Source organism: Taeniopygia guttata, chromosome 17 (genome assembly GCF_048771995.1).
Source record: "Taeniopygia guttata chromosome 17, bTaeGut7.mat, whole genome shotgun sequence".
Taxonomy (NCBI): Eukaryota; Metazoa; Chordata; class Aves; order Passeriformes; family Estrildidae; genus Taeniopygia; species Taeniopygia guttata.
This window is the reverse complement of record NC_133042.1, coordinates 6,400,840-6,413,208: the sequence shown is the minus strand read 5'-3', so window position 1 is coordinate 6,413,208 and position 12,369 is coordinate 6,400,840. Positions and strand designations below refer to the sequence as shown.

Here is a 12,369-nt window from a genome sequence, read left to right as displayed (position 1 = left end):
ACGTAACAAAAGCTTTTAAAAAGTTGAGTTAATCCACAGTCCTCATATGAGTGACTTAATATTCTGATAAAGGTATCTCAAGTCTTAACAACTGAATTTTGGAATTCCAGGAAGAATTTCCTCAGGGAAAATGCTGCATTGGGCTGTCCAAGGAGGTGGTGGAGTCACCACCATTGGAAGTGTTTAAGGAAAGATTGCACGTGGCACTCGGATCTGGTTGAAACTGTGATGTTGGTCATGAGTTCAACTCAGTCCTGAAGATCTTTTCCAAACTGATTCTGTGAACTCTCTTGAGATCACCTAAAACCTGCATTATTGTGTTAATCCTGTGAGCTGGAATGGATGGAGTTGTCCAGTCCAAACATGGCCATTGTGGATTGCTCAGAGCACCCTGGGGCGTGATGGCTTTAACACAGAGACAAAGGACAGTTGTGGTCATGCATGGTTTCAGTTTGGGCAGTACTGCTGTGTTTTAAGCCATTTAGTTGCTTTAATAGTTCAATAAAATATTGTTCAGGGAAATCTTAAAGTTGGCACAGTGTTTGCCAGCCAAAGACTGCAAAGTATAGACTTCAAAGTGATTTAGGGAGGTTGATTTAATAAACATTAATAACCCCAAACTTTTCACTTTACTGTGCTTCTAATGTGTTTTTAGAATTTTGTGGATCTGGGTGAAAAGTCTGGAGGAAATCATGGCATGTGAGCCACCAACACTGCTGCTAATGTCTCATTGGCACACTTGAGGTGTGATTTATTAATTGAATATCTTGCTCATCTTCTGATTTTTTTAAACAGCCTGATTGGGGCCATTAGTTTGGCCATTCAGTTTGGGAGAGGGGAAAAGCAATGTTGTATCAATTACTCTAAATTCATTGCTGTGTGCTGCTGAAATGAATGTGACTAAGAGTGGTAGTTTGCCGCAGGATTTTCTAAATAGTTTGTCATGTTTCCATTTCCTAAATGTTCAGGTTTAGAAAAAACAATTATTTAATTTGTTCAAAGAAATTTATTTAAATTAGAACTTGTATCTTAAAACCTTATCAAGGAATAGTTGAGCTTAGAGTTATTTTTGCTGGGGTTTTGGAGAGGGGAGGATGTGAAAGTAAAGGACATTTGCTGTTTAAGAGGATTGTAAAGGAAATGAGTTTGCAGAAGTTGGAGATAGTGCATGGTTTGAGGAAACTGGAGGCTTCCTGTATAACATTAGGCAGATCACTTGACCATAGTACCTTGACTTTTCTTACCCATAACATTGGGCCAGTGAAGAAATATAGATAGTTGGAAGGTCCCACTTAGTTGCTGTATTTAAAAATGAATTTTGGAAGGCAGAAATTACCATCTGAGGGCAAAGATTTGCAAAACCAGAAGTGCCTTCGCTTACAGCAAGGGACAACACAGCAAGAATTAGGGGTTATATAAGTATATTTAGAAATTGGTTGAACTAAAAAAAGGCAGTATTTCCCTGAACTCTTCAAGATGTGATGCACAGTGCAAGTATTTATCACTATTTAATATTTCACTATTTAATAATCTTCAGCAATGCCCATTTTACATCTCAGGATTCCATTTGTGCAGAAGAATTTCTAATAACTAAATAAAGTATCAAAATGCAGCAAAATCTGAACTGGATGCAGTCTTACTGCTCAGGCTCAGTGCTTCGTGTTTATACTTCCAGAAGCTTGTGCAGCTTGTTTTACAGAGAAGACAAATTTGGAAATAACAGGGATGGCTTGTTAAAATTACATTATTCAACTACAAAGGTTTAAAAATACGTCTAATAGGCTTTTGTTTCCAGGTTCATCCTTCAGCTCCTCTCTGCAATTGTTTCCTGTTAAACAAACCTGGCATGTTGTTTTCCTGAGGTTTATGGGTCATTGACAGTATTGGGTTTCACACAGTCCAGCTGCTCCCAAATCAGGTCCCTTCCTACCCCAGCAGAGTGGGGAGCACACAAATGGGGGCTGGTGGAAGCAGGGAAGGCAACATGAAGACATCAGAGTCATTTCCTTCCAGCTTCACTGCTAAGGCTTCCATTAATTTCATGCTCATTAGCAAAATGTTGGAAAATGTAGTCTTAAGTTACAGTTGTTCCTTGGGACTGTTTTTGTTGCTCCTTGGGAGTGTTTTCCTAAACCCTAATGACAAAAGGCTGAAATGAGGAGCCCCTGGCAGGGAAGAGGCAGCATCTGTCACACGCGGAGTTGAAAGGACATGGGGATCTACAAAGGGAACTGAAATCAATTTGGATTCTTTCCCTGCCACCCAGCAGTTTTACAGTGATGTCAGGGGTTTTTTAATGTCACAGTGTGGTGAGGCAGTGTTTGGAGAAGGTCTCTGCTGTCCCAGCAGTGTCAGGCTGTCACTGTTCCCCCCTCCATGGCCCAGTGGCCACACGTGCTCCCTCCTCGAAGGGCAGGAGCAGAGGCACAGCTGAGCATGGCATGTGCCAGGATGGAAAACATTTCTGCCTCTGGGCCTGTCTTGTCTGCTTTAAGGATTTTCATGTGGAGATAAGCACCATCCAGACACATGAAGCTGTAGAATGTCCCCGTGCTCAGTTCTAGGTGAGCATCTCTCCTTAACAGACAGTGTTTGGGACTTCCCAGGGTAGCCCTGTTCTGTTCCTGCAAACATGTTGAACATTACTGTGATTTTTAAGACTAAATGAGCCTATTGGACATAGCATGATAGAGAATTGCAGTTTTGGGGCTTTTTGCTGTCATGTCTGATGGAGCCAGAATGGCAGCTCTGAAATGTCCCTCGCTCCCCTGACACAGGAAAATACCAGTTGCTGTAGTGGAAGATGCAGGAAACCAGGGAGCTGCCAGTTGTGAAGTGCTTGCAGGCATATTTTTCTAACTGTGGCACTTTGTAGCAGGTTAATGATCTGGAGTGTGAGCTTTTTTTAACCCAACAAACTGTAGGTATCACTTTCCTCAAGATTGATCTAAAATCTGATTACACTTGGGCATGACAGCACATGAATTCTAGTGGGATTATCTGGCAATATCTGGCCTTTATTTTTCAAGTTTACTCTGTGACACTATTCCTGTATTTGAGTTAAACTAATTGCCAGTAAATAATACAAAAGAAAGTCCTCTCTCTTCCTGTTTCAGTTTGCTTCATTATTTATTTTACAGGGCGGGTGGAGGGGGAATAACCTGTTGTAGCAGTCAGCTGGGTCTGTATTCACATTCCTGTCCGGAGCTGGCTCAATGACTTACACAATGATCTGGAATGAATTCTTTTCTTGAGGGAAGGCCAGGCATATGGAAGAACAGCTTGCCCAGAGAAGCTGTGGCTACCCCATCCCTGGAAGTGCCCAAGGCCAGGTTGGATGGAGCTTGGAGCACCCTTTGGAGCACCCTGGGACAGTGGAAGGTGTCCCTGCCCATGGCAGGGGTTGGAACAAATTGCTCTTTGAGGTCCCTTCCCACCCAAACCATTCTGTGATTCTACAGATAATTAGTACACATTAATTTCTTTGATAATGAGCATTATGTAAGGGCTAAGAACTGTTACTTAAACCAACAGCTAAGAGTCTTGTTCCAAAAAGCACATCAGGAGAGGAATTCCTTGTTTAGCTGACATCTCAATTTAAAACTTGTGTTACACTTCACTCTGTGAACCCCCAGCATATGGGAGGAGGGATTTTGGAGGGACCCATGGCACCAAAAACCTCTTGAGAGTAAGGAGCAGCTGGCTTTGACACACAGCTAGTAACTGGGAAGAAGAAGGGGTTTTTTTGTTGAGTCTGAATAAAAATCAGAACAGACATCAGTTGTTAAAATGTGCCAATCAAGTGCATCTTGGTAAATTCATGTAGAGAGAAATTTTAATTTAGAGCCAGTGTTCAGTCTGTCACCAAAGAAATACTCATCAGAAAGAAGTGCTTCAGATCTCATGATACTGGAAACCAATAATTATGAGATACAGGGAACAATACAAGGTAGAATTGCTAAAGGGATTAATTAGCCTTAGTCGAACTAACCACTATAATTGATGCAAATATCCATCTGCAGCCTGCTGAGACATTAGATAGTCATCACACACCTGCTCAATTCACCAGCCTTGCAGATCACAGCTGTCAGAATGATTTCTGGTTGGGCTTTTTCTTGAGCATACTTGACTGTTTGTTCTTTTGTTGTTCAAAATGTTTTCTTTCTCTTTTCTTTTTCTAAACAGCACTTCCATGATGGCAGAAAGGCACAACAACACATTGAAACTTGCTGGAAACAACTTGAAGCAGTAAGTGGCAAATTCCTCAGATGTGACATTAAAGTTGTTTATATATTATTTTCAAATAGATGGTTCTAAATGTTTTACTGGGAAAAAGAAAGGTATATGGATAAAAGCTGTAGAAATGTGACTTCTAAAAGTCTGCTGTCTTAAATACACTAGCGGTCTTGAAAAAATCTGTTTTAACAGAACATTTGGCTTCTGTGGGCTCTTTGTCTATCACGAGCAGGATTTCATTTGATATGGCTTGAAAAGTGTGCTAAGCATTGCTGGAACTACAGAGTCCCTAAGGGTCCTGTTCAGATATTCCGCTGCAAGTTAAACAGCTTCATAATGTGTGAATAAATTGAACAGGACTATCTCCTGAGTCAGGTGCTGCTTCCCAAAAATAAATATACATTGGAATTATCATTCATATGATGAATGAAAAGGGAGGCTGTAAGTACAGGAGAGGGTAGAAAGGGGCTATCAATAACCAAAAGTCCTACTTGCAAAATTTATAAATCTTAGTAACTCCCTCATTCATTTACAAAAGTGAAGGGGTTAAGTGTTGGAAGAGAATGATTCTATCTACAAGAGTGGAAGTGATGCTAAAAGGGAAAAATACTGACATATGAGCAGCCTGGATAATAGAACCAAAAGTGTGCCTCTGGTAACTTTATTATTTGAAGCTTGTTAATATGGAAATGTATTCCAGTATAAACAAGAGAGCCCCAAAATCCTTCAGTTGTTGCAACAGATCGTTTTAGTGGCAGGCATGAATTTTAGGTAGATTTTGCTATCTTTTGCTTCCCATAATGAAGATTTCTGATTTTTCTTGTCAGAGTAAAAGGCGGTTTGAACGTGATTGCAAAGAAGCTGATCGAGCACAGCAGTATTTTGAGAAAATGGATGCTGACATCAACGTGACAAAAGCAGATGTTGAAAAGGTGAGCTGGAGGGTGGAGGCTGTTTGTAAACATGGATGTGATAGGTTTACTTCCTCAATCCTCCTGGCAGGATAAATCCTCTTCTGAGGCTTAATGCCTTACTTGTGTCAGCCTGCTGGTTAATTAAAACCTGGGTGATCTCTGCAGACACCTTTATTTATATGAAAACTCTAAACAGATTCAGTCAGGTTTTTTTTTAGTGGTGATATCTGAGTTTAACAGAGCTGATATGGCTCTAAAGGAGTTGATGCAAGCTCAGTTTTGACTAACACCCCAGGTTCTGTGACTAGAACCAGGTCAGGCTTGTGAGGGCTGCCTGAGGGCTGCTTGCAGTTTCTACACATTTTCATTCCCTCTGTCATCCAGGTAGAACCAAACTTCCTGCCCTTTGAGCAGCACTTCAAAGATTTCCCAATGTCATTGGATGCAATGAAGTATTATCAGAATTGTTTTTCATAGTTGAAGGTTTAGAGCAGGACAGCTTTCCATGTGATGCAGGATCCTGGAATCCACGCTTGTCACAGATGGCACTAGGCTTTTATTTTCATTTCTCAGTTGCTGGCTGCTTTCAGAATAATTTGTGGCTTTTTTACAATGATCCCCACTCAGTGAAGCTTTTGAACTAATGCTTAATTTTAAACATCCAGTCCTGTTTCAGCACATCTGTCTGGAAATACTTTCTCTCTTTAGTTTGATTCAAAAATGGATGTTTGGAAGGATGCTTAAAGTTTAAATTTTACTGGTGCAAGTCAAATGCCTCTAACTTAAGGAAACAATGAAGAAGAAGAAAATGTTTTAAATAGCTTCTGGGTTTGGAGTTACACATTTGCTCAGAAGATGCACTAATGTAGATCAGAAACACCACATTAAAATGTGTACGGACAGTTTTGTCCTCCTTTAGTTTGAGTCAGACAGACACAAAATAGCCAGAACATTTGAAAATGTTTATTTCTTGAAGAAAAAAAATAAAAATAAAAAGGCAACCAGAAGAGAAAGGAAAAAGTAAAAGCTGAAGCTTAAAATATCCAAATGTTTTGTTGCAGGGACAGGAAAGGAAAGTGAATTATAGGTAAGAAATCTTTCTAGTCTGAGGTCTCCTTGTAAAATGCAGGTTTTGCTTCTCAAGAGGTCTGCTTCATTCTATTCTAAGTTACTTCAGTCCTGTGAAGATATGAAATATAAATTTCCCTTTACATCTGTGGGATCTTGTGTTTCTGGTGTGCTGAGCATCAGGACTTTGTGTGGCAGAGAGCATCAAGGATGCTCTTGGAAATGAGGACAGTAAATCATAAACAAGCTCAGAAAATTTCCCCCAAGTGCTATTGCATATCAAAGGACAAAATACCTCTGTGGTCTTGTAATTTGCTTGGCTCTTAGTTGCAAATTCACCATGTAGATTTGATCCTTTGTTGCCTTCTGGATTTGCCAGGGCACTTGACAGATGAATTCATGTACAGATTGTTAAAGATGTAGCACCACATGTGGGTTTTTCTAACAGAGAGGGATCATCTCTGCTTTATCTGTATAAAGTGATTTTAGAATACTTCTTTCATAGATAAAATTAGGGCTTGCCCTAGATTTTTTTCCAAAGCTGAGGTCATGTCAAAGGGATACAAAGACATGACTTACTGTTTGAAATAGGGGACTGAAACTCCTTATTTCTACATCCCTTTCCAAGGCCAGCCTTTTCTAGTCAGAGTAAAATATGCCATATTGGTGATATATCAATCTAAGAGTGTTAGGTTAATTCTGGGAAGCAATTTCCTACCCTGGTGCTCTTTCCCTGTCAAGTGAAGCAGAGAGGCTTCCCTTTTAAATTCCTTTAGCTTTTTATTGTGTGAATTTGTAAATTATTTATTGCAAAATGAGGCTCAGTGGTATCTTGAAAGAAAAATCTGTTAGTTATGCATGTTGGCAGCTCTCAGGAGAAGGCATTACTCTACTTTCCAGGCAGTCAACAGAGTAGATGGGAGAAGGAAAAGGTTATCAAAATGAGTGGAATGTGAAATAATATTGCTGAACAGAGAGAACAGTGTTTTCCAAGTGCATGTGTTAAACTGGGTTCATCCATGTCAGGCTGTGAATAATGCCCTTTCTTTGCTCCCCTCTGCCCGTGTGACTGGGAGGCTCTTGCATAACTCCCAGTGCAGAATGGGATATTGTTCCACAGCACTGCTGCTCTCCCCAGCTCACTCCAGGGGCTTGCAGGAGCTGCTCAGCTCCAAATGAAGCAATAGGATGACTTCAACCTCCTCCTTCTACTGCTGCACTTCTGATTTCTTTTGCCCCTTATGGCTTGGCTGCTGCACTCCTACCTCCAAAAGCTCCCAGAAATCCACCTGGCCTGGAGATTGGACAGTTTGGCTGTGTCAGAGCTCTTCTCTTTGGCAGAACAAGGTGCTCCTCAAGCAGTTGGCCTGGTTACCCTCGTTTCTTTGGCTTGAGATTGACACCTTGGCTGCTTCAGCTTGTACCTGCCAATACGAGCAGACACAGGAGCTATTTTTTGCATCACACATGATAGAGTGGATGGCATTAATGAAATTAAAATTCTGCAGTGATCACAATGGCACAGTCAGAAGAGAATACAGCTGCAATTTCTGAGGTTCTGAAATGCTCACATCTCTTCATCTTTCAAGTCTTTGTAGCCTTTGACAACTGCAGCAGGAAATTCTGTGCCAGAGCTGCCATCTACCAGCACTTATCCCTTGCCCGAGGTATTACAATTTGAGAGCATTAACTAACCAGAAAAGTGTCAAGAGAAGCAGAATAAGAGTCACTTTCCTCCTTATTTCTCCAGGACTGCTTGGCAAAGGGCCTAAAGGCAGGGCTGGATGTGGAGCCTGGGCATCATGTACCCAGATCCCCATTCCTTCTGTAGGACAGGTATGTGGAGGCACATCCCTTCTGTGGCCAGCATGGGCTCCATCACCTTGCCAGGCAGCAGCCTGGTAGCTGATCTTGGAGGGAGGAGTGTTTGTTTTTGTTTCCTCTCAGCTCCTTTTTTGGTAGTAGAAACATGGAGCAGAAGCTGTCTGCAATGATCACAGTGTGCAGGAATAGAGGGAGAGTGGAGCAGGGCACCTGAGCTTCCTTCCCTGTTTGCTTTGAGCCTCTAAACCCCCAGCAGCCAAAGCTTGCAGAAGTGTTTGTGTCAACACAAAATGCAGTGTAGCAAAGTCAGGGCAGGAAGCTCCCAGTCTGTGAAAATATTCTTATAAACTAAATAAATGCTGCAACATGCTGATGCTGCTTCCAGAAAGCCTTGTAGGTATCACTGAAAGCTTTATTTCATTTGGATCGCAGTGTGTTGTGTGCTTTAAAGCACTTCTCTTTCAAAAACCACAGAGGAGCTGCTTCAATTTTTTGACCATTTGGGGAAATGGTCTCTGTCGCCAGCACGGAGCCACTGTACATATAAGGCAGAGCTCTATTGTTTCTGCCTTCTCTTCAGAGCTGCAATCATTAAAAGCTGACATCTTTATGGGATAATGTGGTACCCAGTGGTGCCTTTGCAGACTTCTTGTAATAAAATTTAAAAATCAACTGGCTTTTCTAAGGGGTTCTGTTCCAGGTAGGCATTTCAGAGTCTGATTTTAAATAGGAAGTGGCTGAGGCCAAGGATGGGAAGGGTTTGCCTCTTCATTTGCTCAGCAGTTGTGGTGGGGAGAGTGGTTTGAAGTATTTGGTGTCAGGCAGGAACTGTCCCTTGGCTGAAGAGAAACTCGGTCAAATGTTGACCTTAGGCAATAATCTGATATACTTAGGAATTTTAGATGTATTTGCCTTTGGTTTTGAAGTGGAGAAACCGAGGGAACTGGGAGTTATCTCCAGTTTACTGAAATCTCTCGCAGCTTTCCCCTATCCTCTGCAAGTTTCAGGTTATGTCTGCAACATCCGAGATGTTTTGGAGACCCAGAATAGCTTCAGATTTGCATGAAGCCTTAAAATAGAATATCACCATGATAGTAGTTTTCTAGTCTGTAAATATAACTGTGGGGGAATACTGAGGTTTTGTGTTTGAAGTTTCATTTTCTCTTTTCTCGTGCCACGTTACCCGGGTGCTGAATTTCTGCACAAAGCACAGAGTCTGTCCCCCTCCTTACCCTCAGGAGACACACTTGGCATGGCTTGGGGTAGGTGAATCACAGGCAAAGTCTGACAGAACGTAGGTGTAGAAATCCTGCTAATTGGAACCTGGGATTAGCTGATCTTCCTGTGTCCTCAGCAATGCTCTCAGGTGGGAACTGCATTTCCAGCCTCTGGGACACAAATCCCTCCACTGGGAGATTACACATCCTTACCATGAGGGGTGTAAGAAGCTGTTTTGGGCTCTGGAGACATCTCAGGTGAGTGTTTCAGCAGTCAGGTTACAGTGAAGCCAGATGCACTCACTTGACACCCCCAGACTAAACTGGAGGAACTCCAGCTCAGGGCTCTGCTGTTGCCACATCCCCCTGAGGTTTAGTCAGCAAAGTCTGTCAGCAGTGAACTTCACCCTAATCACAGGTTGTGGCTATGTGCCTTCTGCAGACTGCAACTACTTAATAGGCCTAATTTTTCAGGAGATGCCAAGTCATCCACTCTGTGATGGTGGGACTTGTATCCCTTCCCTCTCCTGTCCACACCAAGGCACCCCCTGGCTCCATGAGTGTACCAGCATTGTAGGAAATGCAGTGCCATGCAAAGGTGGTTTTGCAAGGTGGAGAAGATGTACAGTGCTTGTGCTATTAATTCTGCACTGAGTGGTCCCAGAGGCTTTGCTTTTCCCACTCTTTGCTGTGAATTTGTAGAGATACAGCAGCAGCATCAAGGTAAAATATGCAGGTGAGGTGTGCCAGGCCCAGTCAGGAGAGCCTGGCCTCAGCATTTTTGCTGGAGAGTTTGACACTGCAGAAGATTTTCCCGGTGTGGTGGTGAGGTTTTTTTGTATGTTGAGTAGGCAGCTGCTTCTTTTTGCTCCACAAATGGAACTGGCTAAATTTCTGTGTCTTTGCTTGTGATGTGTGTCAGATTTCTCATCAATTCAAATGCTTGTAATGTGATTTAATGTTATTTCTCTGGGTTAAGCAGACCCCAGTCTCCTTCCTGAACCGCTTCCTTCCTAAAGGATGATGCACGGTGTGAATTCAGGGAGTCCCTCAAGAGAGCAATTTACATTTCTGGAAGAGTAAATCTTGTTTACAACCTGCCATCCCTGCCTCTCCGTGCAGAGCAGCTGTTTCCCTTTTGGAATCATGACTAATTTAAGAGGGTCGATTTCTACTCAATAGAGAGTTAATGACTCCAGCAAGAGTGTCTGGGGAACTTAATAAATCTCCATATGTACCCTATACATGCCCTGTGCTTGGTGATAAGAGATCAAAGAACAGATCACCAGCCAGTTTTAGTGTAGGGCAAGGAAATCCAACTGAACTTAAATTTCCTTTTAGCAGTGCTCCCCTGCAGCAATGCTCTACGTGGCAATTTGACTGAGATTTGTAATAATACAACTATTTTGGGAGGTGATTGCTGAAGAGAGGTAAAAGGAGTGTGAAGGGGAGGCTTAAGAATATCTTCTGAATTAAACAACTTTAGTCTGAATCACCAGTGCAATCGAACTGGTGTTCTAAGCTAATGCAAACAATTATTTCATGCTTTACAGTTGGAAAGCTTCTTTATAGTCATTCTTTTTCTGTCAAAACATTGGAATAAATCTTTTCACCTGCGTGAGAAGTCCTCAGAATTTAGGTAATTTCATTTGTAAGCTGTTCAGTTTCAGTGAATCATTGAATACCAGGTTGGAAGGGAATTGAAGGCTTGTCTGGCCCAGTGTTCCTTGGCAAAAGCACAGTCTAGACAAGAGGGCCCAGAACCCTTTTCAGCTGAATTGTGCCCCATGTTGGGGATTCCACCATTTCCCTGGGGAGATTATTCCAATGGCTCATTGTTCTCACTGTGAAAAATTGTCCCCTGGTGCCCAATTGGGATCTCCCCAGGGGTGCCTTGTGCCCATTACCCCTTGTCTTTTCCATGTTCTCCTTGTACAGTCTCCACCTTCCCTGTAGTCGCCCTTCAAACCTTGGGACACAGTTTCTGAATTCTCTCCCTGAGAGACAAAGTTGTGTATTTTACCCATAAAATTGATCTTCAAGGCTACAAAATTTGTCCTGGTAACTTTTTCAACCCTGACTGTCCCTTCTGTGTTGGCTGTGTTTGTAAATTCTTTCTTGGAGAGAGAGGAGTAGAACTGTGCCCAGTATTCCAAGTATGAGCTAAGCAATCTATTACCCAGTCCTGAAATTTCCATTATTTATATTCAAGAAATAATTTCCATTATTTATGTTCAATACCCAGATTTATACACGGCAGAGTTTAATTGCTTATGTAGTACAACTAAACAGACATCCAGAAATCATTTAAACATTTTCAGCCAGTGCTCCAAATACATCTTTTCATGTTATCTCCTCCATCAAACCCACATAACCTTGCATCCACAGAGATTATCCTTCTTTTATAATGAATTAAACTTGCCAGATATCCTCATGGAACTGCATTTCTCTGAGCTGTGTGGAAAACTCCTGGGTGTTTGTAGGGATTCACAGTTCAGTCATCCAGAGAGTTTTGTTATTTAGTATTCATGACATGAGAATGGCAGTGCAAGGAGACAAACTTTTGGGTCTGAGGCACAGTTATTCCCTAGGGCCTTGGAGCAGTGTGCTCAGAGGTGCTGTTCTGCTGTTCTTCTTAATTAATTTAGCCCATCTCTGTTGTTAAGCAGAACTATGTTGTTTGGAGAGATCTTTTGTTAGTGTGAGTTTCTGAATTCTGGCAGAACTGTGTGCAGTGAGACTGCACTAGATAACAATTCCTGAGATGTGGTGAGGAAGATTTTCCATCCTCTGTCAGTGGTTTGCTAATTTGTATATTATATTCAGCCAAAGAACTTCAGGGATCCACAGAGTCTCAGATTTTTTTCCCCCACCTCTTCAAATGTTAAAAGAAAAGATTTTTTCTTTTTGTTTCTTTCCCTGCTGTTATTTTGCACCCCCCATTCTGCTTTATTGTTTTTCTTTCAGGAAAACAAATTTCAAATCCTTTCTTTTCTTGCCAGTTCAGAGAGACCCAACTGGTTATTGTAAAATAGTAAAGAGTGGAGCTTGATTTGGAGGCTATGTAAATCCAAGCCTGGAGCCTTGGCTCTGTTTTGGAGTCTGTGGCA

At 41.8% G+C, this 12,369-nt stretch overlaps 1 protein-coding gene across 35 annotated transcripts in view; it reads left to right on the top strand.

The window, feature by feature from the left end:
• FNBP1 (formin binding protein 1) overlaps positions 1-12,369 on the top strand; it is a 92,693-nt gene that overhangs the window by 44,736 nt on the left and 35,588 nt on the right. For all 35 annotated transcript variants that reach the window (XM_072936567.1, XM_072936569.1, XM_030287027.4 and 32 more), the window contains 2 exons: positions 4,186-4,248; positions 5,064-5,168. In XM_072936567.1, coding sequence (XP_072792668.1) covers positions 4,186-4,248; positions 5,064-5,168 — 168 coding nt within the window. The remainder of the gene's footprint in view (positions 1-4,185; positions 4,249-5,063; positions 5,169-12,369) is intronic.